This window comes from Telmatherina bonti (assembly GCF_933228915.1).
Source record: "Telmatherina bonti genome assembly, chromosome: 9".
NCBI lineage: Eukaryota > Metazoa > Chordata > Actinopteri > Atheriniformes > Telmatherinidae > Telmatherina > Telmatherina bonti.
Window position 1 is genome coordinate 14,107,728 of NC_136627.1, and position 26,917 is coordinate 14,134,644.

The 26,917-nt window shown below is 39.1% G+C and overlaps 2 protein-coding genes across 3 annotated transcripts in view; one reads left to right on the plus strand and one right to left on the minus strand.

Annotated features, from left to right (window-relative positions):
* Nucleotides 1-4,240, minus strand: part of LOC306760835 (von Willebrand factor A domain-containing protein 5A-like) — a gene marked incomplete at its 3' end in the record, with an annotated part of 4,736 nt that extends 496 nt beyond the window's left edge. Inside the window, exons 1-13 of one of the 2 annotated variants that reach the window (XM_079246836.1) lie at nt 4,111-4,240; nt 3,764-3,811; nt 3,321-3,523; nt 3,011-3,233; nt 2,655-2,821; nt 2,448-2,562; nt 2,045-2,220; nt 1,870-1,958; nt 1,619-1,763; nt 892-971; nt 697-811; nt 452-610; nt 224-327 (exon numbers count right to left, since the gene is read on the minus strand). In XM_079246836.1, coding sequence (XP_079102962.1) covers nt 224-327; nt 452-610; nt 697-811; nt 892-971; nt 1,619-1,763; nt 1,870-1,958; nt 2,045-2,220; nt 2,448-2,562; nt 2,655-2,821; nt 3,011-3,233; nt 3,321-3,523; nt 3,764-3,809 — 1,622 coding nt within the window. In that variant the 5' untranslated portion in view covers nt 3,810-3,811; nt 4,111-4,240. Of the gene's footprint in view, nt 1-219; nt 328-451; nt 611-696; nt 812-891; nt 972-1,618; nt 1,764-1,869; nt 1,959-2,044; nt 2,221-2,447; nt 2,563-2,654; nt 2,822-3,010; nt 3,234-3,320; nt 3,524-3,763; nt 3,812-4,110 lie in introns of those variants that run through there. The other variant, XM_079246837.1, reaches the window with a different exon arrangement.
* An 8,653-nt stretch (nt 4,241-12,893) lies between these two features.
* On the plus strand, nt 12,894-26,317 carry vwa7 (von Willebrand factor A domain containing 7; the record flags this gene model as incomplete). Its single annotated transcript, XM_079245915.1, has 16 exons — nt 12,894-13,136; nt 13,294-13,518; nt 13,751-13,847; nt 15,865-15,999; nt 16,080-16,275; nt 16,420-16,589; nt 16,909-17,021; nt 19,583-19,699; nt 20,183-20,389; nt 22,545-22,677; nt 22,951-23,103; nt 23,192-23,284; nt 23,357-23,637; nt 25,153-25,289; nt 25,474-25,633; nt 25,763-26,317. The coding sequence occupies 16 exons, from the start codon at nt 12,894-12,896 to the stop codon at nt 26,315-26,317; spliced, it is 3,015 nt and encodes a 1,004-aa protein (XP_079102041.1).
* Nucleotides 26,318-26,917: the final 600 nt, after the last annotated feature.

Sequence of the window (26,917 nt, forward strand, 5' to 3'; positions counted from 1 at the left end):
ACATATGTAACGTATAACACATATATAACGGATAACTAACAGATCTCTGCATAGCCTGATGTGAAACTCTGAAGAGATACTGAAGAGACAGGGAACAGCAACAAATAATGGTGCTTTGAAAAACACATGACAACATAAAACTAAAAAAAAACATAAAACAAAATCAACTTATTACAGCCATAGCCAGGAAGTATTTCCATGGTCAAAAAAGGAGATGATTTACCCAGTGTTTTCTGCTGGTTTGAGATGGAAGTTCAGCTGGTTCTGAGATGGCTGGCCCGCAAGATTGTACTTCACCGTTACACAACCCTCTGTTGCCTTCGAACTCTGAGAAATCAATTCAGTTAAAAAATAAATCCATACGTTCACATGAAAATGATTTTTCTTATTTTTGGTAAACCTCACCAGTAAAACCATGTTACCATAAATCATGACACAGTTGTGTTCCTACCTGTCCAGTGATCTGGGCATAAATCAGTGACCTCTGACCCTGGAAAATTGCTGTGATTGGTGGAGAGAGGACGGAGGCTGACACGCCCTTTGGTAAATCCCATTTTACTGAGATGTTCTCCACTGCTGGCTGCAGTGCAAACCGCAGCGACTGCATCACCTGATGGTTAAAACACATTAGAAAATGCTTTTCTCATCTGTTTGCATCTCCATTTTTATAGTTTTTGGGGTTTTTTATTTACTAACTTTTGGCTGCATCCTGTCAGTCCCTGTGATGAACTGAGCGTGACCTCCTCCCTCCTTGGCCAACCCATTGATAAGAGCAGAGCTGGCTCCTTCTCCAATTCCAAAAGAAAAACACCTGCAAAGTAAAACTTGTTTTTTAAAAACACACAACCACAATGTGTTGCTTACTGTCAGTGTTTGTTTATGTGGTTTCACCTGTGGGAACCTGCATTCTTCTTAACCAAGTCAATAACTTCTTTGGTATTCCCCACCTCCCCATCAGTGAAGACAAACAGCTTAGGGAGGAGAAACAACATCACACCCATACATAAAGTGAAACTGTGTAAGGTAAGTAACACTGCTGTTTCAGTAAAATATGTAGCAACATATGAAGAACAAATAAAAGCATTGTAAAAACCAGCTTAAAGAACAGGTTTGTACTTGGAAGGTGTATGCAGCCTTGGGAGGGGACACAACATCACACACATGAAGTGAAAAATCACTGAGGAATTGAATCAACATTGTGTAACACTGCTGTCTGAGTAACACGGGCTGCACAAATTGAACAAAAGAACAAACAGAGACAAGGCAAATGTAAGCTTCAAACAAAAGCTTTGTTTAAAGTTGGCTGTGAGCAGAACAATAGAAGCTACAGAGCAAAACAATCAAATAGTTTGGAGTGAGTTGGAAATATTAATGCTGATTCAAGGCTTCTGCTGGTTTTAGAGGTTTGTTGCCTCGATGCACATCTCATGTCTGAGAATAAAACAATACTTCAGAATTTCTTTCTGCAGATGAAACAGCTTTGTTGTGGTTTGAGTGAATTTGAGAGAACATCTGGATAAGTTTGAGGCAGCATGTTCAATGTTAACAAAGGTTCTTGGCAGGTTTTCCAACCATGAGAACCTGTTACACTGGAACATCAGTGTATGACCGTCATTACCTGTCTGGGCTGCTTGGGGATGCAGGGCTGCTTGTAAATGTGTTGGAGAGGCTCAAGAATCTCAGTTCCTCCCAGATCAGCCTGCATCCCCTCAACTTTCTTCAGAGCCTCCTCCATGCTCTTCTCATTGTACTCCACACTCTTACTGCCATCAGAAACACAAGCAGAGAAGGTCAAACCAACAAATCTGATCTAATGATCATCATAGAACATTAATGACTGAAACACATTTTGTTGACTGAGTCACTTACGGGAAGATGTGTTCAAATGTGGACCCAAAACTGTAGATATTGAAGTAGCAGCCCATTGGTAAACTCTTCAGCAGGAGCAGCAGAGTATCCTAGAGGACGACAGAGAAGATCATGATGGTAATTTGCTGAGAGAGATATTAATGTTTCTATGATTGAGTTTACATTTGTTGAATACCCTTGCACTGCTGATGCGAGTTTCTTGCTCAGTGCTGTTACTGGTGGAACAGTCCATACTCCCCGATCGATCCAGTAAGAACACAAACTCCCCACATGAAGCGAGTGAGGACATCACAGACTGGGGGAACTCAGGGTACAGGCTCACCATCACCACTGCATCCCCCATCAGAGTACCTGAAAGATGAACGGAAAGGAAAATGTATTTTAAGCTATGGCTTCATCTGCAGGGAAACAGAATATATTTCATGATAAAAAAAAATGTTAAAAATGGTTCCATGTGGATAAACTGACTAAATGATTTAAAAATTAATCAGATTCACTTAAATTTGTCTCTTTGTGATCATGTCACAATAATAAGACTAACTTGCACTCATCTGTATACAAATACCTGACACACTCACCAGACTTTGCAGAAGCCTGTCCTGCCTCCACCACAGCAGTGGGCTGGTGGGCTTCTTTGTAATAAATCAGTAGCTCAATATCTCTGTCAAACTTGTGTCCTGAAGCCAACTTAACCTGAAGTACAAAAACACAAATATACAGTAAATAAAGTTATTTATATTTCATGTGAAAAACACATAAAGCAAACACATCTCCACTCTACCTACCACAGCCTGTGTCTGATCAGTACTGAGGTACTGAAGAGGCTCCAGGGAAGAGTTGGACTCTATTTTAGACACTGGACGAGGAGAGGACACTCGAGCAGAAAAGGACAAACTGTAGGGCACCAGAGAGGCTGGAACTGAGGTCACCTGGACACTGACACCTTCACTACCTGGAAACATCAAGAGAGATAACTGTTGTTAGATGGAGCTGGGAGGATTTGTGAAGCCTGCTACAAAAGTTAGTATAAAAAGTTACTAGAGGTATGCTGAGGTTATCAAATATCTTTAAATGGATCCAGTCTTCATTTGAGTTTGATTGATGAGGACAGATTTGAAGCATATTTACTGAACATAACTACCCTGAGGTTGGTAGCGAGGGTTGAGGACAGCAGGCAGACAGAATCTCAGCCCGTCATCAGCCTGCACAGCCAGCTCAGTGACGTACTCCAGCCTGATGGAGGCGCTCTCTCCTGGAGGCAGACTGCCCACACTCAGAGAGAAGATATCTGGACTCTGCTCACTCTCCTCCAACAGGAAGGCCTGCTGACCAGAGCTCAAAGCATCATCATACTCCTCTCGAGCCTGCAGAACACATGAAACATGTCAGTAACATTCACTTCACTGTGTTTCAGTTCCTTTATGCTCAGTAAAGCTTTCTGTCCAGCTCACCTGCTGTTTCTCCTTCACTTCAGCTACAATGTGTGTCTGTCCAATCTTTGCACTAAAATGACACACAGCAGCATCTCCAGGCAGAGGGAAGACAAAAACAGCCTCTAGTGGTTTGTCCTCCTTGTTCTCGTAGTTCAGAGTGGAGACCACTGTCGCTACATGGTCCCTCACCTGCAGCTCCACCTCGATGCTCTTCAGAGGAACTGACAGAGCAAAAAGATGAACAGAAATACTGATAATTTTTGTATTGAAATTACATTAATGAATTATTTCAAGAAATGTTTTTGTATAGCATGTTTAGCCACACAAGAGGACTGTAAACACTTTGGCTGTCTTATCATTATTAAAAACACCAAAAGGTTTTACACATGAAGGAGTTTGTGACTTTACAAAGGTAACAGAGGAAGTCAGGGAGATGTGTCTCCTTTGTAACAGGTCTGTACCTGGTTCCTTCTGGGCACTTAGCAGACCACAGCAGTTTACCATCATACCTGTAAAACAATGAAAGGTGATGTTTTTCTGTTGAAGGAATAACTTATACAGTGGCTTGGCTTCTTTCATCACATGTTATACACACAAACTAATAATTAAAATAATCTAACTTTAGACATTATCACATCAAATTAGAATAGAAAGATGGCTGAATGTTGTAACTTCTCTTTACAACTAGATAGGTTTGTTGGGAGTTCAATGGGCTACACCCACTTTACAAGATGAGATCAGTAAACAGTATCTGTCAGCATGAACAACTGCGTCATGTCAATTAAACATAGAACAAAATAAAGCTTACCTATAAAGAGAAGTTTTTACCGAAGACAGATATTTATGTTCCACTGCTATCCCCTGTTGTAGTCTGTTTACACCTTTGCCTCAAGAGTAGGACGCGTTTTTGTGTGGACGACGCATAGAGTGAAAGAAGAGTCTACCGGGTGCGCTTCATTTTTTTCATATCGTTGCAGTAGGGGGGTGGGGTTAGCAGCCTGCTTACTACCACTATTTCCACATAAGCTGACTAAGCATACGTCACCTAGACTTGTTGCAGTATCTCAGATTCCCTCGAAAAGAGTTGTTTGGTTTAATCAAATAAATAAATAAATAAATGCACAACACGTGTGCAGGTAGGTTTGGTTTATTTCGCTCCTTGTTTGTTTTTAAAATAAATTAAAATAAAAATACTTTGTTATCAACTAACTGCAACATGAAAAAGCTCTCCTGTCAGTAACAGAAAGTTAGTAATGCTCCTTTAAAAAGTCTTTTTCCAAATGGCACAAAAATATGCTCATCTGTGCGTTCATGTGATTATGATGAATTGTAAATGGTTGCTCTTGTATTGTTACACAAGTTGGACATTCATGTAATGCTCACTGTGTTTTCTACAGATCTTGGATTGTTGAATGTGTATTTTTGGAGTTATATAATTTCTCAGATTTTTATTGTGTCGTGCCATTAAATGTTCTTAACAGCGCTGTCAAATAAAATGCATGATGAGTAAATATTTTCACATCAAGTGCATAGTGTATATGTACAAGCACCATAAATCATGTGAATAATATTATCTATCATCTGTTAATACAGTTGTAAAAAAGGTTGAAAGGCCACAACATGAGCTTGTCTAACATCTGATTAAAATACAAGTGTTAACTACAGAAGCAAAGAGCTGCCACTCAAGGAAAAGAATGTAAATGAAATGAAAAAAAAAATACTTTAATAATCCCCAAAGGGAAATTCAATATTGTAGTAAATTATAATTCAATCCAGTCTTGTTCTGGAGGTTGATGGCTGCTGGCAGGAATAATCTTCTGTATCTTTCAGTCTTACAGCAGACCTGAAGAAGCCTCTCACTGAACACACTTTGTTGTTTCATCACTGTGTTGTGGAGAGGGTGTGAAGAATCCTCCATCATCGTCATCAGCTTGTGCAGCATTCTTCTTTGGACAATCAGCTCCAGCGGCTCCAGAGTTACTCCAAGTACAGAAGCAGCTTTCTTGATCAGTTTCTTGATTCTCTTCAAGTCTCTGGTTCTGATGCTACTACCCCAGCAGATGCTGCAAAGCTGATTGCACTCTCCACAACAGACTTATAGAAGATATGCAACATCTTGGTGCAGACGTTAAACCATCTCAGCTTCCTTAAGAAGTACAGTCTGCTCTGACCTTTCTTGTAGATCGGTGTTGCATTTCCAGTCCAGTTTGTTGTCCAGCTGAACTCCAAGATACTTGTATTCCTCCACCACCTCCACCTCCTCTCCCAGGATGGAAACAGTGCTTTGTTTATTCTTGTTCCTCCTGAAGTCAACAATCATCTCTTTTGTTTTGCTGGTATTTAATATGAGATGATTGTTCCCACATCATTTAACAAACTGACTGACCAGTTCTCTGTACTCTGCTTCTTGTCCATCCCTGATACACCCCACAACTGCAGAGTCATCAGAGTATTTCTGCAGATGACAGGACTCAGAGTTGTACTGGAAGTCTGAGGTGTACAGTGTGAAGAGGAATGGAAAGAGGACAGTTCCTTGTGGTGCACCAGTGCTGCTGACCTCCATCTCAGACACACAACCTTTCAGTCTCACAAACTGGGGTCTGTTTGTGAGGTAGTCATAGATCCAGGTGGTTGTGGAGGTATCCACCTGGAATTTATGGAGCTTCTCACATAACAAAGCAGGCTGAATGGTATTAAAAGCACTTGAGAAATCAAAGAACATGACCCTCAGAGTGCTGCCTGAATGGTCCAGATGAGACTGTGCTCTCTGGAGCAGGTATCTGATGGCATCTTCAACCCCAAGTCCATTACGATATGCAAACTGTAATGGGTCCTGAAAGGTGTTTACTTGCTTGTTGAAGTGAGCCAGTAAGAGTCTCTCCAGGAATATCATGATATGAGATGTCAGGGCAACTGGTCTGTAGTCACTTGGTTCAGCTGGTTGTGTTTTTTTAGGCACTGGAACAAGGCAGGAGGTTTTCCACAGCACTGGGACTCTATTTTGTCTCAGACTGGTGTTGAAAAGGTGCTGGAGAATCGGACATAGTTGTTTTGAGCAGGTCTTGAGAACTCTGGGACTGACACCATCTGGACCTGCAGCCTGGACCTACAGTTTCTCAAGTTGCTTCATAACCTGATTGCAGGACACAAACAAGGTGGAGGTCTCAGGATGTCCTGATGTGGAGGGAGATGAAGCTGTGTTCTGGTTCATGACTGAGCTGTAGGGTGACAGACTGGAGGCGTGACAAGAAAGCTTATGGAGGGCGTGTGGTCTGTTGGGCTGGAGGTAGGGGGTGAACTGAACCTGTTGAAGAATATGTTCAGCTCATTAGCTCTGTCCAGACCTCCATCAGGCTGGTCCTCTTTTAACTTGAAGCCGGTGATCTTCTTCATTCCAGACCACACATCCCTCACGTCATTCTGCTGAAGCAGACTTTCTAACTTCTTTCTGTATTGTAGCCTCAAAGCCTCCTCTAAGAGCATCTTCAGCTTCAGCAGACCAGATTTGGATAGTCTTTGTGATGACTGGTTGCTGCTGAACGATGGGCTTGTTGGTGGAGGTGAGAAGAACCAGATTATGGTCAGATCTCCCGAAAGGAGGCAGGGCAGAACAACTGTATCCATTATTCATATTTGCATAAAATAAGTCCAAGATCTTATTTTGTCTGGTGGAGCAGCTGACAAACTGGTGGAATGTTGGTAGAGTTGCAGAGAGGGAGACGTTGTTTAAGTCTCCGGAGATCGCCATGAATGAGTTTGGACTCTGTGTTTGTAGCCGAGCAACGACGGAGCTGATGACGTCACAGGCTGTGTCTGGTGCGTACCAGGTATTATATAAACCGCTACCAGAATAACACAGGTAAACTCTCTGGGTAAATAATATGGACAGATGCTCACAGCCAACAGTTTGATGTCCCTTGTGCATGTCTTCTCCTTGACAGTAACATGTCCAGGATGACAACAACGCTGGTTAACCAGCACTGCAATTCCACCACCCTTTAGTTTTCCGCTGTGTTGTCTACTGCGGTCTGCACGGACCGTTTTAAAGCCCGGGACAGACACATTACAGTCAGGGATGTATTCATGCAGCCATGTCTTGGTGAAGCACATAATACTGCACTCTGTATTCTTTCTGAGACCTTGTTAGCATCTCGAGCACGTCTGTTTTGTTACCCATTAAGATAGTTGGGAGAAATGATTTAAATCTCCATTGCTTTGTCCTCTGTCTCACTCCCGCTCTTTCTTTTCAACTCCATCGGGATTTGATGTGTTGTTTCGCTGATAATCCTGAGTTGATCCCAATTGTAAACAAATCTTTCGTTGCCATGGAGACAAACACTGAACACTAGTCACTAAACTGCCACTTTTGTGTCCGACGCCCAAAACGCTCCTGATGCTCTTGCCGCATTTGCCACTTGTCTGGAGCGAGTGGCAAATGCAGAGGAAAAGAGAGGAGGAAAGGCAGAGCTTTCCTCCCGGTCAGTTTGAATGATGGGGGTGCAGTAGAGAGATGGCATGGTTTTATTTAATAAATAAAGCTAAAGAACGTCGTCGTAGGGCAGTGATAGTCACTGTAATGCAACAAGAGCCGCACTCAGCAGAAAACCTCCAGGAGCTGCAAGCTGATCATTCTGATTGGTTAACGCCCTAGTTGTTCAAGCGGCCAAAGTTCAGATTTTCCATCTCTGGCTTTTGATGCGCGTTCCGCGCGGAACGCACACTCCGACGCTCAAAACGCGACGCAAGGAAGCTCGAGCTTGCCATACTCGACGCCCCCTTGCCGCGCCTGCCCATAGACTTTACATTGAAACCTGCCGCTCTTGACGCTCAAAACGCGTTTGGTCTGAACACACCGTAATTGGGCTTGCAACCGGAAAGGCACATTTCCTCTCAAAGCCCCACCCATCCAATTCCCATTTCTCCGTAGAGGGCATGGCAGTATCACTCCAGACCACATGGAGGCCTTCTATATAAACAATAAACAATCACATTGAGATACAAGCGGAAAACATCTCAGATGGAACCTCAAATACACATTTTGCCAAAAGCAGCACAAATTTACCTTTTTTTTTTTTTTTTTTTTTTTTTTTTATAGGGACAAACTTTAAATCACCAGATGCTCGTTTCGTTTAGGTCAAACAGGAAAAAGGGCCGAAATGTCTCTTATAAAGTGTTTGCAGAAAAGGTTTCTACACCTGGGACATTGCCATCTGGTGGCCAAGATTTACAACATGGCATGCTTTTACGTCTCAAGGAATCAAAACAATGAAAACTGCAGCAGAAAATAGACAAACCATGAATGTCACAAAACACAACAAACCACACCAGAACATTTCTTAGAAAGACTTCCCATGCTTAAGGGAGAAATTATTTTAGTAATTTATGACCTGGCTATATATTCATCTTTTTGTTTTTTTTACCATCTCACATTTAACCAATGTACTATCTTTATTATTAGTTTATTATTACATGCTATATAAGGTAAATAATTTCTGAAAATGGTGAATAATAAAGGACCAAGACTGCTCTTTTGGGGTTTTCCACATGGCACGGTCTGGTTTCCGAATAGCTTCTATTAAGAATACTCTGTCTCCTGTTTGATAATGTAAAACCAAGTAACTGCACATTGCTCAAAGCCATGGCAGGAAGGTTTTCTAGCTTTAAATGATTTTCAATTATGTCAAAAGCAGCTGAGTACAGACTTTGGACACCACTGATTTAAACACTCTCCAGTCTCTGTGGGGTGATTTTTGCATGTTTCCAAGATTGTGGACATTTACCAGACCTAAAACTTAAATTACATATATGGACTAATGCAGGATCAGTCTCATCAGCAACTAGTTCGAAAAAGCTTGCTGTCAAGTCCAGCATCAACTGCTGGTTTGTATTAACAAATGTTTGGGAAATTCTTTTATCTAATACCATACTAAAAAATGTCATTGAATTATTATCTGAACTTAAACTGCATATAGTTGCTATTTCAGATACTCTGGACTCTGGCTTTGATGATACTGAGTAAGATATTAAAAGTTCATATTTATAGTAAGGATAGAAATATGGTAGAACAGTGACTTTATGTTCAGGATGACGCAACTATGAAAATATACATAATATATAGATAACATTCAATACTATGGTTGCAAATTCAGCTACCTCACCCAAAGCTGATACTAGGTTGCTGTGACACACCACCTGGTGCAAATAATGAAAGTCTTGATGCAATCTGTGAAATGTTGGATACTAACACTTTCATTGTCACGATATTAGAGTCTCAAAGAGTACTATGTGAGGAAGGGCCTTTGGCTTTCAGGCTCCTCTCTTATGGAACCAGCGCCCACCATGGGTTCGGGAGGCTGACTCCCTCCACAGCTTTAAGATTGATCTTAAAACCTTCCTTTTTCATGATTCTTATAGTTAGGATATGAGCATCTCCTGAGCTGAAGTCTGAATGTACAGGACCCAACTGTCCAGGTTATGCTCATTGCACTTATAGTTATGGGTAGTCTAGCCAACCATTACTTATGTAGCAATGAGGATGTTACCTGATGCACTGAGAAGTACCTCGCTCTATTTCTCTAATATATTAATGTATAAATATATGCTGATATTGCCGTCTCTAACTTATTTCTCTTTTTTTCTGCAGGTCTTCCTGATTAAGTGCAATTGTACATGTTGATCTGTCTTTCCTGTCCTCTCTACTCCAACCAGTTGAGGCAGATGGCTGCCCTCCCTAAGCCGGGTTCTGCTGGAGGTTTTCTTCCTGTTAAAGGGGAGTTTTTTCCTTCCCACTGTCGCCACGTGCATCCTCAGAATGGGGGATTGGATCAAAGTCATGACATGATGCAATCAGCTGGTTTCTGTTGAAGGATATGTATGAATTGGCTCGAAATGATGTGTATGTTGAGTCGTGTATGTAAAGTGCCCTGTGACAACATTGTTGTGAAGTGGCACTATACAAATAAAGTTGAATTGAACTGAACTGAATTGAATTATTAATAGGAGATTTTAATATCAACTGGTTTGCGAAAAATTGCTCTCTGAAGAACAAGATGCAAGCTTTAAATAATTCATGTGGACTAATTCATATCAGTCAGTATTGTGGGTGTCTCTGTTCTATGGGCTGCTGCTCTTTGGTCCTTGTATGGGGCCAGGGCCTTTTTGCCTGGGTGGATTTTGTCATGTTTTGGCAAATGAGGCATAAACTGACATTTCTCCATCAGAGAGAGAGTAAAGATGCATCATGTTCTGGGGTCTGTCATGGATGTTTGCCTCACAGATACAAATAATTATTAAGTGCAAAATAGTAGGACGTATGAAGATTAATTTATTTCTTGTGCAATAACTAAAAATTAAAATCATTCAAAAGTAGGTTATGATATGTTTTCAGGGATATTTCCGTACGTTTTTTTTTTAAATTTCATTATGTTAATTTTATTATTTCATTAGTTCAGTTTCACATTGACTTTTTTTCCTCAGGTATAACATTGTGTCTGCTTACACTTATGTGTTTTTTTATTTCATGTTTGCCTGTTTTTGCCTATTATCATGTGTTTTCCTCAACTGAGGTTTGAAAGACGTGCTCTGAGCTCATGGTATCAACTTAGAAATAATCTGTACAGCACATGCAACAGCATTATTTGGTTGCATAGGGACATCTGCAGTGTTTTGTTGGGAAATTACACATGCATGCAAACCTAACAGTGTATGGGTTTTGTAACCTGCAAACCTGCAGAATGTGGTTTATGTGCTAGACATGCTGTGGTGACTGCAAAGAAACAAACATTACCTTACCACATTACCAGGAAATATAGACTACATCTGCAGTTTTTTTCCAGTAAGCCCTGGTGTTCAGAGGAGTAACCCCCCACCCCCTTGGTCCCTTCCTCCTGCCCTCATGCCCTATTTCTTTCTTTACTAATGGATTAGATACAAACCTCGCGGTTCTTTTGTAGTTTTCCAAAGAACAAGGGTAGCTTTTACTAACACTTTCACATTCTGCTTGTCTTTTTGTTTTGCTACAAGTTGTAACAAAAAAAAATTGTAAGTATTTCTAATTCTAATTGTATCAACAAGTCAAATCCCCCAAACTGCAGTTGCTGCAGCTGAACAACTTCTTTACCACCATCAGTCCAACAAACCGAACACTGAAACTTTCCCTAAGCCTTGGACTGCTACTGATGCCCTGCTTTGAAATGTCCTCATAAATGTTGTTGACCAGGCAGGGAGAAATGATTACTTGTGTTTGAAGTTGTGTAGTTTTATTGGGGGGGGGGGGGGGGGGGGGGGGGGGGGGGGGGGGGGGTTGTGAGGGAAAAATCAGAGTGATTGATGGAGGGGTATTGGGGGGGTTGGGGTAGCCTCAAAGTAATGTATGCAGCTCTATTGTAGTGAATCAATGCACCGTGGATTAATGGGGGGGGGCAAGGAGGGGCAAGAAGCTTTGGAAGAGCGATAACCGAAGGTCTTCTGCCTCAAGAAACATGCTCAAGGCCGGGCAGTGTCAATGAGACTTTTATCTGAGCTCTGCAAACCGCCTCTTCCACTTATATTTAAACTTGTTTAAACTGAGGCATCAGATAAAGACAAGCATCCAAGGACAAACAAGTGAAGACTAAATATTTTTGATACACAGAAAAAAATGTTATGACACTGGGGAAAGTTTTGCGGTAAAAGTCTGTGTTATCAAATGAACCTGTACTTGTGGTTTTCTTTGCTGCACTGAGACGTGCCACTGAAACGCTTTGCTGTCTGATCAAATCCAAAAGTCTGAGAAACATCGTGGATGAACTAAGGTGAGATGGCTTATATTCAATGAGTGAACTAATTTAAGCTTCAAGATAATTTTGTAATTATTTAGGTATAAAAGGAAAATGAGATGTTTTGTGTCTTGAATGTGTCAAGCAGAAGTGAAACCTCCGTTTTTTTGCGTGTTCTTTGCTGTGATTTGTTGTGTTATTATAGAGGAAGTAAAGTGTAAAAAGAGCTAAAACTATGCAAAGATGGTGAGAAATTGTGTGAAGTGCTAGATTGCTTATAAATTACACTTGCAGAATTCATTCAAATGCAACAAAATCCATTTTATTTTGGATTGTTCTGAGAAAGAGAAAAAGGGAAATGCCTTTCTTTCTGAGTCCGTCCCATTCATTTGAAACTGATTTGTTGAAAGGAGGCCAGCAGAGTGGAGGGACCAGTTGTTTATAGGCCTCATGCTTTGTTTCAGTGTGTCCCTTGTGAAAGCAGAGACTGTGAGAACAAGCACAAAGTATTGAGCTTGAATAAAGATGACAGAGAACAATAGAAACCTCTGTACAGACAAGGCTGAGAAAAGTCTGAGAGGAGGGATTGGGGGTGGTAACAAGGAATGGGAGATGAACACACATGGGATGATCAAATTAACACAAAACATTACTGAACAACTGAGTTGACGTTAATCAAAATCCTTTCTATTAGTGGGCAGGAAAAACTTCCATGTTCAGATTTACAGCATTTATGAGCTGGTAAATGAGTCTGTATATATATTTAAAATGAATCTCATAACTGCAAAAATTCTCTGGTTTTGTGCAGGTATGTGATCTGTTCTCCAGTACAAAAATGCCACAGAGCAGAGGAGTCCGGGAAGGAAGTGGGAAGCAGGTGCAATGGTTTATTTTTGCATACCTTCTCTTTTTGCCTTCACCCTGCATGGGCTTCCTCCCCAAATTTTGGTCCAGAGTGTTAACTCTGTCCTGGGGCTCTCGCACACATCAGGACATCACAGAGCGGGCTATCCTGAATGTAACGCTTGAAGTTTTGAGGGACACCACGAAACATTTGGAAAACCATGCAGCGCAAGAGGTGAGCTCACACTAGCAGTTAGACTCATTGGCTCATGAAGAGAATAAGTGGGGGGTCTAACTGCATTAATGACCTGAATGTTTTAGTGCATTCAAGAAGTACAACTGCATACACTGTGATATCAAGCACAGAGCAGGTGAATTTTATTCTGTCTCAGACCAGACTAGGCCGTGGCTTCTGGAGAGCTGTAAGCGAGGTGGTGAACTCCAATGCAGACATGGACTTCTTGTACTCCACCAGGTCTGATCCCATCTACCACTTTGATTCTGAACGTATTGATGGCTCCATCGTGATGTTACGACAGTTCTGGACTCAAATTGTGCTGTCAGTACGGGCCAAAAAGTACCGTTGCAGCTTGGGTCAGCTGTTCCATTCCCTGCAGGTACATACTGATACTAGATTAAAGTACTAATTGTCCTTTTCAGAGAGAAATTATGCATTGATAAATGCAAGCATGGATCATAAATGTGTTTTAACTTTATAAATATATTCCGTTTCACAGTTTGCAAACACTTTAGTCTGGGTATTGAAATATTATAAATTTTATGATAATAAAATTAAAAAATTCTGAGAATATAATAATCAGTTTCTTTTTCCAAAATTTGTCACATAAGGATTTCTACAGCCACAGTAATTGGGTGGAGATGGGCAAAAAATCTGTGTACCTGCACTTGCTGCAGCCAGAAGAACCCGCCATCCCTGTAGCTAAAGGTATTTACTGAACTTCCAAATCACTGCTCACAGTACATAGCACCAGAATATGCACTCACATTAAAGGTGAAGACTTCCTAACTAGTAACTAGAGATGTCAGCTGGCCTACCCTACAATCCCATTTGATACATCTGGAGATGGTAAAAAATAAATATGATAATGGAGACTATAAAGACCACCATCTTACACCATCTTTTAACTGTAAAATTGTATATGTATGGACCAAATACAAAGAAAATCATCTGATCCTTCACAGGCTTAAGAATCAGGATAACTGAAATGTATTCCAGTTGTAAAAACTCTTTCTCTGTTAAGAGTGATGGATTCATGGTTGTTTAAAATGGTTTTATTAACACTTTCAGATTGATGGGAAGTTTCTTCTCTGAGCTTGTTGCTGATGTGTTTCTTCCCTCTGTGTATTCATAAACACACGAATGCTCCAAACCAGCGAACTGCTTGTAAAAAAAAGATGTTCATTGTGGTGACTGTCAAATGATCAAGTGCTTTTTTAGCAGTACTTGGATTCTACTTGCCCTGTTAACTCTTGTGGAAGATGTAAGGGATTACCTAGTCCAGCTCCAGTCCTCAAGGGCCACAATCCTGCAGGTTTTCCATGTGCCCCTGTTCCAACAGACTCAAACTAATCACTCATTGTGCAGAACTTTATTGACTGTTGGGTCCTTTTAATGGAGGCCAGGTGTGTTGGAAAAGGGATACATCAAAACATGCAGGACAACAGCTGACTAGGACCAACTTTGGGCACCCCTGAACTAGTATACCTGAGCTATCTCCACCATCTGGTTTGAGTATGTCATACCAAAAGTGTTTGTTATCCATCATACAGTGTCTGTTTTGTTGTTTTTATAATATAATTAACTCTCATGATAAGATTTACCAAGTTGACTGCTATCATTGCTAGAATGAGTTAATCTAGATCTGTCTAAAATAATCTGGGTAAATTGTACTGGTTCACCATGTAGTCCTCATGTGGAGTTGATAATAATATTTATTATGTCCTGTTATCTAAAATTATAGAAATTTCATTCATAGTTAAAAGTGTATGTTGTACGGTGTGTGATTATTTGATGTGGCCAAGGCTGACCTTTTTTATTTAAAGGTGGAGTATGTAAGATTTTCAATATTTGCAAAATAAATTAACTAAAAAAAATAACTAAAAAAAATAACTACAATCATAATTAGATAGTTTTTTAAACATGTAGGTTCCATATTTGATGTGTTATTAAATTACAAGTTTAATTAATGACAAAGACCCTTCTTAAATGTTTGCCTACCAGTAAAAAGAAGTGCTTTTTGTCATTTGTCATTTGAACCTACATGTTCAAGAAACAATCTAATTATTAGGGCTGTGACGATACACTTTTGTCCCGATTTGATTCGATTCCGATTTTTTGGGTGCCGATTCGATTTAAATTGTGATTCTCACAATTCTTTGATATTGCTGATTTTTGTAGATTAAAAACAAAATAAATGTATAAAACTTATCTTTTTGCTTGTAATATTTCTTGATTTCATATAGAAAAAATGACACCAGATCATCGTTCTGCTGCTTTAACGCCCCTGAAAGACAAGTAAAAAGATCAATAAAAAGAATAAAAATGACAAAATTTTTATACTGAATTATTTTTATTTGTTTGAAAAAAAAAATGATTTTTTTGTTAAAAAAAATCTATTTTAAAATTGTGAAGCAAAAAAAATCCAGATTTTCGATTTTTCTTTTCGATTTTCCCACCCCTACTAACTATGATTGTAGTTATTTTATTAGTTCATTTATTTTGAAAATATTGAAAATCTTACATACTCAACCTTTAAGTGAAACGCAATGATAAATCCTCCTCTTAAATTATAAGTACTGCTTGTGATTTTCAATGCTTTTATAATAAGTTTTGAAGTGGGAAAAACCAATTTTTAGTGCACAGAATGAAAATCCAAGTGAGCTAGTCTAGTAAACAGCACTGATTTGGAGCTTCAAACTGAATCCTGAATCTGTATCTGCAGAGGACACTCCTACCTGTATGGAGTGCTTCACTGCCACCTGTCGAAACAACCTCTTACCTGCAGTGAAAAATACACAGGGAAACTCCAACCTTCTCACCACTGGCTATTTCAGCACTGCTCCTCAAAAACCTAAAGGTAAAACATCAGCAAAGAGCATGGATTCATCATATTTTTGCTTTAATCCCTTCTCAGTCACAATGCTATTTCTTTTCTAGGCAAGTGTAGTCATGGTGGTATATTGGACAGTAGTACAGTTTGGAGTGCCAGAGGAGGAATCAACAAAGACAGCACTTCACCACTTTTCTCCCCTCACCATTACCTCCACTTTGAAGCTGTAACTTTAGCCACAGAAGCCACCCTGACTGTACTGAGAGACCTCAAAGACACTATTGGCCACACAGATTTCCTTAAGTAAGTTTGTCTTCTCCAATAGAAAATCTAGAGTTATATATGCTGGATCACAACTTCCCTATTAAATCATCACACATAATCCTGATACTGAGTGTATAGGACTACTATTAATCTTTAAACCTCACTACAAACCTCCTTTACCAGGCTGTTCAGTGTGAAACAGGTCCCTGCCTTGGTCTTTGTCATTGACACCACAGGAAGCATGTTTGAGGAGATCACCGCTGCTCGGCTCAGGGCCTACTCCATCATCCAGAGCCGAGCCAAAAGTACCAGGCAGCCTGGCACTTTTGTACTTGTGCCTTTCCATGACCCAGGTGACAAGCAGAAGTAGAAACTTTCTTTGTGTTGATGAGTGATGATAAAAAAAAAAACATTTATGACTTCTTTTTGTATATGACTTCTGCTTTTACTTGAAGATTTTTTTATCTGGATTCAGTGCCACAACACACATTTTTAATGGATTGTTTGTATGAATCGTCATACAGGTGTAACTTTTCTTTTTTGTTTTAGCTTTTACATTGAAGTATTGTTGTAATTATTTCTATTTCAGCGCCATCTCAGCACTATTTTAAGTTAAAAATTCACATAGACTAAAACATGATTTAATTTTAGCACCTCTACTGTTCACTGCAGGTGTAGGACCGGTGTTTGAGGCTAATGACCCAAATCCCTTCATGCAACACTTGGACAACCTGATGGCTCTCGGAGGAGGAGATGAACCAGAAATGTGCCTTTCTGCTATTCATGTGAATTTACACACCACATACTCCTGACAAATAAATGATGTAGTGTGTATTTAACTGCAAGTATACTATTTGTGCTTTTATAATGTTGCACATAAATGCAGTTTATGTAAAAGCGACCAACACTTTCGGCAAGTCCCATTAATAGTGCTGGTTAATCTCTAGCTTGGATTTTTAGCTAACTCAAAGACTTATCAGGAAGATTTTTCCCATCCTTCCTCCGAAATGCATCTAGTTTTGTGACAATCTTTTGTTGTCTGGTATGAACTGATCTTTTGAGGTTTATACTATCATGTTTGAAGAGCTGTGTCAGAACCTGGAGCCGGACCATTGGAGATATTAAAATGTGCTAAGGATCTCTGATCTTCTTGCAAAAGCAACACTTTTCTAATCTTCATCACTTTTTTAGATAGTGTAATGCTTGTTTACAGAACATGTCACTTTGAATTAATTCTTTCCTCGAATGCAACAACATTTCCTGTATCATGATCTGCAGAAAATTCTCCAATTGCAATCTAATCCAATTTATAGGAAAGCTGAAGCCTATCTCATCAATTTGCAGGCAAGAGGCAGGGACCCTGAAAAGGTCACCAGTTCATCACAAATGTATGAGTAAAGATTAAATGAGGAGTCGTGCATTACATGGTTTTAATGCACAAAGCGGAGTCTAGAACATTATGCGGCCCACTGCACTAAAATTGAGCAATGCGCGGATCTAAGTTGTTTAATCTACTTATAGCACGGTACTGGACAGTAAACATTTTATAACAAATGTTTGTTTCCTTTTCATTTTTTTTTTTTTTAACAAAATTTGATAAGTATGCTGAAGTATATAAATTATTTCATTTTGGCCTTAGTGTAGTTTTTTTTATGCTAAACAACTGTTGTCAAGCTACAGAAAGTTTCTCTCATTTAGTTGTCAAAAGTCAACTGACCTGAATCAGTTGATTAACATGTTGTTATGGTGACACTCGTAACGGAGCAATGTAACAGTGATTCAACTTGCTGAACTACGTAGGTGTATATGACAGTAAAGCACGCCAGTTGACAATAAAATTTTCACTGACTATGGTATAAATATAAATATGCATATACACATTTCTCCACATTTTTACAAACATAAACATTAAAAACAATAATACAAACAACCAAGTGTTAGAAAAGGCCAATGACAATAAGTTTGCATCTGACAGATTCTTAAACAGGCAGCAAAGAGGCCTGTCTGTTAAAAACAATTTGTTCCAAAGTGTAAAAATCAGCTCTCCAAGAGCCTGATCCTTACTGAGCTCGAACTGAGAGAACTGACAGAACCAAGGTCAGAAACACCATCAGCCGACCCTAATTCTTAACAGTGATAGAATAGCTCCTTTTGAAAGAAAGTCTGAACCTTTGTTTCTCTAAATATACTTTTGCTGATTACTTTGTTTTTTGTGTGTAAATTTGTGAGAGCTGGCTTAGTTCAGGACAGTCTCAGGTAGTATCAAACACATTCAGGAGTTACGTATTTACTCAACTTAGGAGAAAAGTAACACAGCGGGATATGATACCATCTTATTTTCTGCCAGGCCATCCTTCATTTTGCTATGTGTAAAAAAAAAAAAAAGGAGTTATTATTACTGTGTGCCCTGTGATCCAAATACGTTCCTCATGATGTTCCTTCTTCCTGAATATATAAGTGCTGTTAATGTCAGTATTGCGGCTAAATGTCCAACGCCATTATCTACTTAGCCGCTGCAGGCTAAACACGGGAGATATTGATGACGCGCAAAGATGTATGTTCTCCTTATTGCGTTTGTTTATTTTTATAATTACTTTAAATAAATTACAATGTACAAACAATATGCAGAGCAAAAACATCTAACTGTGGTCAACAAAAAGTTCACTCCGGAGCTCACCCCACTTCTGCATTCTCACAGCCAAAACGATGCGCTCAGGTGAGTACAACTATTTGTAATGTGTGCGTTCACACCCAAAGTGACACCCTCCACCCAAGTGCCAATCAAGCCTGCACACATCAGCATATTCGCAGACATTCATGATTTATACTATGGCTCCTACAGTCAGGATGACCAGATTAACAGAGCAAGACCTGTTAGAGTCCTCTGATAAACTTTATGAGACTTTTAAATCCTGCTCGCTCATCACATGCAGGATTTAAGACAGAGGAAAGGGAGGCTAATTAAAAAAAAAAAAATTAACAAAGGGATATAATTAGCTGTCTATTGTAACTCAAATCGTCACCTAAAGTAAAAAAAAAAAAAAAAAAAGTGAACTCCATATTTGTAAAAGCAAAGAACCAGTTATTTGTCATGAACAACTTTTACTTCTCTAAAGTTGTCTAAAACACCATGTAGAAGTAAACCTTTTAAATCTTTACTTATATAACAACTTTCAAGATAAAAAAAAATCTACCAAGTGATTCACAATAAAACAAACAAACAAGAAGTTTTCCTAGGTTAAGGTCAGTTCACATGAAATATTTATTAAAGTATGGAGTTGCCAGTGTCAGATCAGCTAACATGTGATTCAATAAAAACATTTTCCCTCTTGTTCTGTGTTCTCAGCTGGCTCTCACACACAGCCCATCTCTGTCAGAGATCTTTGTATTCACCGATGCCTCCCCTAAAGATGCACATCTGTTTGACACGGTGAAGGCTCTTGCCCTTGAAAAACAAAGCAAGGTAGGTTGGATACTTTAGAGAGTTACACGATCATAACACTTGAATTCAATTGACCTTGAATGTGGAATGGTTGTTGGTACTAGATGGGATGGAAATAATAGAAAGGTGACACTTACCTTGCAACCACTGGTTACACCAAAAGTATGCAGAATCCAACATGTCCAGCCTTGAAGCAGATGGGCTACATTAGCAGAAGCCTACACTGGGTATCACTCCTGCCAGCTAAGAACATGAGATTGAGGCTGCAATTCACATAGACTCATCAAAACTGTATGATGATTGAATCATATTGCCTGGTATGATGAGTGTCAATTCTATGTGTCAATTTAGGACGATGGGGTCAGAATTTGGTAAAAACAAAGCAGGATTATTCCTGTCCTGTATGGATGCTTTCAGGTCACTGGTCTGAACTTGTGTGTTGTCTTAAATATTTGTTCAAGAAGCTCTAACAGGTAATTAAATTCTGACCTCACATTCCCACAGATAACATTCCTCCTCACGGAAGATCCCATCTATACCACTGGGCTGAGGAGGATGAGGAAGAAGAGGAGTAAGGAGCCTCTGCCGCTTGATCGTTTCTCTCTCTACTCCTCACTGTCCTTTCTGTCCGGAGGACTGACAATATTTACCACAAACTCTGACATTCACAGGGTCTCTACAATAGTTGAGGACAACACAGCCATTGACAAGGTAAAAATGCAGGAATCTCTAATGGGGATCAGCATTTAACTCATACTCAAATTGCAAACAGAATCATCAATTATTCATGATAAAAGTTCCAGCCTTTGACACATTATGTTCTCTGTTAAATGATCTATAAATAGGTGTCTGTAATTTTAGAGGTTGAGAACACAATTTAACCCATAAAGACCTAAACAATGAAAAACTGATCAGGCAAGTCCATTTTTTTTTAATGTGAAATCTTTATGTGTCCCTTTAGAAAAATGTAAAATAAAAAGCATACAAAAAATTACAAGGGCTGTGATGATATGCTTTCATCCCGATTCCATTTAAATACACTTTTTATGGGTGCTGATTCTATTTAAACTGTGATTCTCGCAATTCTTTAATATTTCTGATCTTTGTACAGACTAAAAACAAAAAAAAAAAATGTATACTTTTTTTTTTTTTAATTCTTTTTTTAAAATTTCAATTAGGAAAAAACAATACAGTAGCCTGACCATCATTCTGCTGCTATAATACCTAAGAAGACAAGTAAAAAGATCAACAAAAACAATAAAAATGACAAAGATTTTACAATTCTTTTTTTTTTTTTTACTTATTTGAAAATAAAATAGATATTTTAACAAAAACAGATTTTTATTTTTTTTATTTTTTTTTTTTTTATTCCCGACCCATGATATTTACCCTGCGATGGACTGGCGAGCTGTCCAGGGTGTACCCTGCCTGTCGCCCAAAGCCAGCTGGGATAGGCTCCAGCTTCCCCGCGACCCTGAATTGGAATAAGCGGTTCGGAAAATGAATGAATGAATGAATGATATTTACCGTGTATCAACATGTGATTTGCATAAAAAATATCCCACTGAACAAAAATTTTTAAGTATAATCTTCTGCTTTCTGGTGTCAAAAATTATATAGTGTTCCATGGGATTTTGAACAAAGTTTGTACCATAAAATAATTTCAAATGTCTCATATATGTCATTGTGGGGTTCTTATGTGTTAAACCCTAAAATACAGCCATTTCATATTTTCATTTTCGGATGACAATAGCTGATAAGATCACTGGAATCAGACTATATACATACATATATATATATATATATATATATATATATATATATATATATATATATATATATATATATATATATATATATATATATATATATATATATATATATATATATATATATATATACATATATATATACATATATATATATGGTGGAGTCATATGAAACCAGGCTGAAATGCAGGTCCAGCTGTCTAATTTTCTAAATAAAAAAATCTTCTGGCAAGAAAGAAATTTAAAAATGAACTGATATACATGTTGGCATTTTAGATTGATTTGGAAAATGTGAAAGTGACATTGAAAATATTAACTGCAATGTTTATTAAAATGAACTGAAATACCTTGTTTTTACCCATGTGAAGATACACTTTTAAATTAAAAAATACAATATATTCACAAGACTGGGAGAAAAAATCATTACATATTTTATCTTCTGTCTTTCCTATTTCATATATCTGACCTCAATTTGTATTATGCCCTGCGATAGACTGGCAACCTGTCCAGGGAGTACCCTGCCTCTGCTGGGATAGGCTCCAGCTCCCCCACAACCTTTGATCAGATTAAGTTGTTCAGACAATGAATGAATGAATGAATGAATGAATGAATGGATGAATTTGCATTATGTTACTTCAGGTAGCCAGAGTTATGACACAGCTATGGAAATGTATGTGTATTCATAGTACTCTAATGGGGACCTGTGGGAATAGTATGGTCCAGTTAAGCTTTTCTACATAAGCAGTCAGTTTTAATCTTTCTATCTGGTTGGTATGGGTGTGACAGCAAATAAATGTCAACATTAAAGTACGTCAGTGACACATCCAATCGTTTGTCTCTTATGTATTTTTCTCCACAGTAGTTACCTCTGAGACTGCTCATTGTAGTTCACTTTTATTTATTTTCTAATTTTGTCTCTCATTTTCATAGAACTCAGCAAACATCCTGCAACACAAAGTAAACACAGCAGATGTTAAGCTCATTGAAGATCAGCTGAAATAGTTTTGGCTCCTCTGCGTGCCTCTAGTTCAATGTCTTTGTCGTGGAAACATTCATTGTCCAAGTGAACCTTTTATTTCTTTCTCCTTCTTCTACAGGTGACGCTCCTCCATGTGGAAAGTGATAAAGATTTGATGTCTGTTCATTCCTTCAGAGTTGACAACTCAGTAAAACATGTCATCATACACATTACTGGAACAATGACTGAATGCATCCTTACCAGTCCATTAGGTAACTTTAACATCATGCACAGATTTCAAATTAATTTGCAGATCTCTTCATCAGACACTAAACAAAAGCAGCCGTGTTGCTTTGCTGGATCATCATTGTTTCTATCTATTCTGGTACAGCTACAGCTTGGTAACAACAGTTTACAATGGAAACTTAATGTGTTTATTTTCTTCCTATCTGCCATAATTACCCTTGCTTTTGCATGTGATAATATAATTAGTATATAATTAGTATAATTAGTTATTTATGTTCTTCATCTTTGGTACTTGTCAGGCCAAAATCAATTTCTGTTGAGAACACATGCCCCCCTGGCAGAGTTGGAGCACTTCCAAGGTCTGTACCGTGTCAGCCTGCGTCCTCCTGTAGAGCCTGGTCACTGGAAACTCCAAGCCAAAAGTGATGGACACCTCACGTTTAATGTGATAGGTACAAGTAAGAACCATCTCTAATCAGTTATCATGTTTAAATCTACTTTGTACTGAGTCCAGGAATGATTTGTATTTTTTATCTGCAGCTGACAGCAGTGTAGATTTTCTGTATTACTTTGCCACTATAAACAACGAGACACACCCAGGTCTGGCTAAAGTGAAGGGTAGTCCTGTAGCAGGTGAGCCATTGATGCACTTTTATTGTTAATATTGAGAGTTTTCCTGCAATAATCCAACTCTGCTATTTGCAGGTTTTCTTGCTTTCCTGGTTCTGGCTGTTACCGGCCTGACTTCAGATAACAAAGTGTCTTTCAGTCACGCAACGCTGCTCGGGGCTGAAGGAGAAAGCCTTCAGCAGGTCAAACTTAACTCCTCCTCCTCTTCACTGTACATCTCAGAAGAACTTGTGGGCCTGGTGAACCCGGTTCCTAGAGATCCTTTCAGTGTTCAAATTACGGGCCAAGACAGCCGAGGAAACAAGGTGGAAAGGGTTTCCACAGAGATCATTCAGCCCACTCATGTTCAGATACAGGTATATGTCAGCAGCATTTGTTTTATATCAATGGGTATTATTAAAAAGGATTTTTTTTTTTTCAAAATCGCGTACCATCCTTTTGAACCAGTTTGGTTAGTACAGCGTTGGTTTGTCTGTTAGCAAACACAACTCAAAAGGTTGAACGTGGATTCTGCTCAAATTTTCAGAAATAATCAGAAATGGAATAAGGAACATGTGATAACATTGTGAAGGTGCTCCAGATCACTGTCTGGATACAGGATATCTTTACTGTTGGGAGATTGGGACAGTTTTGTCATTTCAACTTCTCACTCAATTAGATCACTTGTTCCTCCTCTTTAACAGCCCTTCATTACAGTGTGTGAATAATTAAAAAGAGCAATAACAAAATGAAATGTAAATAAATAAATGGAAAAATATATGAAAAGCAAAAGGAAGACAGAAATAAACAAGTATTCATTGTTTAAACACCCTCTTCCCGGTGGCTCTCGTGATTCCCATGTTTCTCAAACACCTTTATGTTTAGAAATTGCTTTATTTTGTTGTTTAGATTGAAAAGAAAGTTGTAATATAACATCCTGGTAGATGTTAAATGCATTAACAGCCCACTCAGATTACCACCTTTAGAGAAAAAGGAACATTTCTTCAAATTAATTCAGGATTATTGTAGCCATTTGTTTCATCTTGTATTCTAAGGGCGTATTTCCAGGGTCAAGGATTCTGAATAAGATGTGGAATCTATCCAAGTGATTTTCTGAGTGAACACTATGTCTTGGCGGAGATCTTTTCTCTCTGAGTGCTTCCAGTTATCAATGAACATGTAGAAACTTACAGTATCTCTAGTGTGGAAGAACTAAACAACTTTTTATATCTTCATCTTTTGTGAAACTGTCATCTAAATACTGTTCACCAAAGACCCCCCCCCCCCCCCCCCCCCCCCCTCCCCCCTCCTTTGGTAAATGTTTTTTTAGATTAGAGCCTTTTGCAAAAATTTTCTTTCAATGTCTGAATCCCTCTGAAATCCCACCTGACAGCTCTGCAGCTGTGGACCTTTTCAATCGGATTATTTTAAGATATTATTAGTGTAAAGAAGGCCAAGGGAGGCTACAAGTACAAATTATAACTATTCATGAGATCCATTAATGATACGCAGATGTGCAAATATGTCAGTGATGGTGTGTTTGTTCTTCATCAGAACAATGGTTTCCTTTCTTGACCTTACATGATTTTCTTTCTCCTAACAATTCAATTCAATTCTACTTTATTGATATAGCGTCAAATCACAGCAATGCCATCTCAAGACTCTTTACAGACAGAGAAAAAAAAACACAATGAAAGCCAATTCATAATAGTCTATATAAGAAAACCAACAGATTGAGCTGGAGGATCCAACTCAATCTCCTATCCTGAGTAAGCACACTGGCGACAGTGGGAAGGAAAAAACTCCCTTTCAACAGGAAGGAAACCTCCAGCAGAATTTTTGAGATTATGAGTTTTAAGAGTACATGAGTTTGTGTGTCTTTAACTCCTCAGGTGTTGTCCATCCCCCATCTTGCACCAGGTCACAGCACAAAGGTGGACTTTTACATTCTTAACCACGGTCCGGCGCGACTCTTTAATTTGACGGCTGATGATGACTGCGGATATCTTCAAATGAGAAGATCACATGGGTACACAAATATTCAACAATGCTATTACGTAAAAAGAAAAATTGCAAGTCTTGAAGTTCCCTCAATTTATACTTTTTTGAAAGTTGTACTTTACTTTTTCTCCTCTTCCTATACAAAGAAAAGTAAATATGTATGTTTTTTATGCAAAATTTTGTTTTTAAAAGTTGTCATCCTGACCCCACAGATTCCCCATTGAGGAACATGGGTCTTTCCGTGGCCAGGTATATCTCTTCACCCCTGCTACAGCGCAAGCAGGAGAGACAGTCACTCTCACCCTCACTGTGCATGATCTTAATTCTCCAGATTCCAACTATGCAGTGGTCTACTTAATCGTGGTCCCCATGGTGAGCAACAGACCAGTGGCATATTCTTCTTTGAGATCCTAGAGTTGTTTTGAAATGCAGATCTTCCTCATACTGTTTTTTACGTTTACACATCTTTTTATGCATGATATTTTTCTCTGCTACCTGTAGGATCGTGACACATCTCCACCATCCTGCTCTGCTGCTCGGGTATTGTCAGACTGCACTGCTGTTTGTAGTGAGTCCAGCTGGAGTGTGTCTGTGGCCCTTTCAGATCATGGTCGCTCTGGCCTGGCTGCGCTTCAGCTGCAGAAGGGTGAAGGTGTTCTGACTGTTTTTCACAGCCCTTCACTCCCAAAGGACAGCTTTGGAGAGGTCCAGCCTGGACCTGAGCAGCACCAGGTTGACAAAACCAAGACAACCAGTGAAAGCCACCATCACCACTACTATCAAGCCAAATTAAAGACAGGAGAACCTCCGTTTAATGTTTCTCAGTGGGGACTGGGTTCATTGCAGCCATTGTGGGTCAGGTACACGTCCAGTTGCTGCTCAAGCCAGGCAGAGATGCTGGTGTGGGACACAGCTGGGAACATGAAACGCTGCCATTTAACATCTGGTCAGCAGAGGAAGCAAAACGAAATAAGCACAGAAACCAATGGGACTGAAAGGACCACTCTCATGGGCTTCATTTTCATTTTGGGCCTGCTGGGGTCTCTGCTGATGTAGCTGATGATGATTACAAATATTTTGTTGATTAACAATGATCAGTGCTACTCAGCGGACTCGTTGAGGAATCAAACAGCAGCTTGTCTTTATTTGGGGGATAAATCTGAAATAGTTCTGAAATAAATTCATACTTATGATGTTTAAGTTTGCTAATCTTAATTTTAAAACGTTTGCTGCATGGTGGCATAGTGGCTTGCACTGTGGCCTCACAGCAAGAAGGTTGCTGGTTTGATCCTCGGCTGGGGGGAGACTGGAACAGTGGCCTTTCTGTGTGGAGTTTACATGTTCTCTGTGTGTGTGTATGGGTTCTCTCCGGGTACTCCAGCTTCCTCCAAAAACATGCATGTTAGGGTTATTTGTTACTCTAATTTGCCCTTAGGAGTGAGTGTGAGTAATTGTTTGTCTTTGTGTGGCCCTGCGATGGACTGGTGAGCTGGAAGTACCCTGCCTTTTGCCCATGACTGCTGGGATAGGCTCCAGCTTCCCCGCAACGCTTCATCAGACTAAGCGTTTTTGATAATGAATGAATGAATGAATTTTAAAATGCAATAAGAATTATTCTGTTTTTTATGACTGTTTTGGTTTTTCTTCCCATAAAGT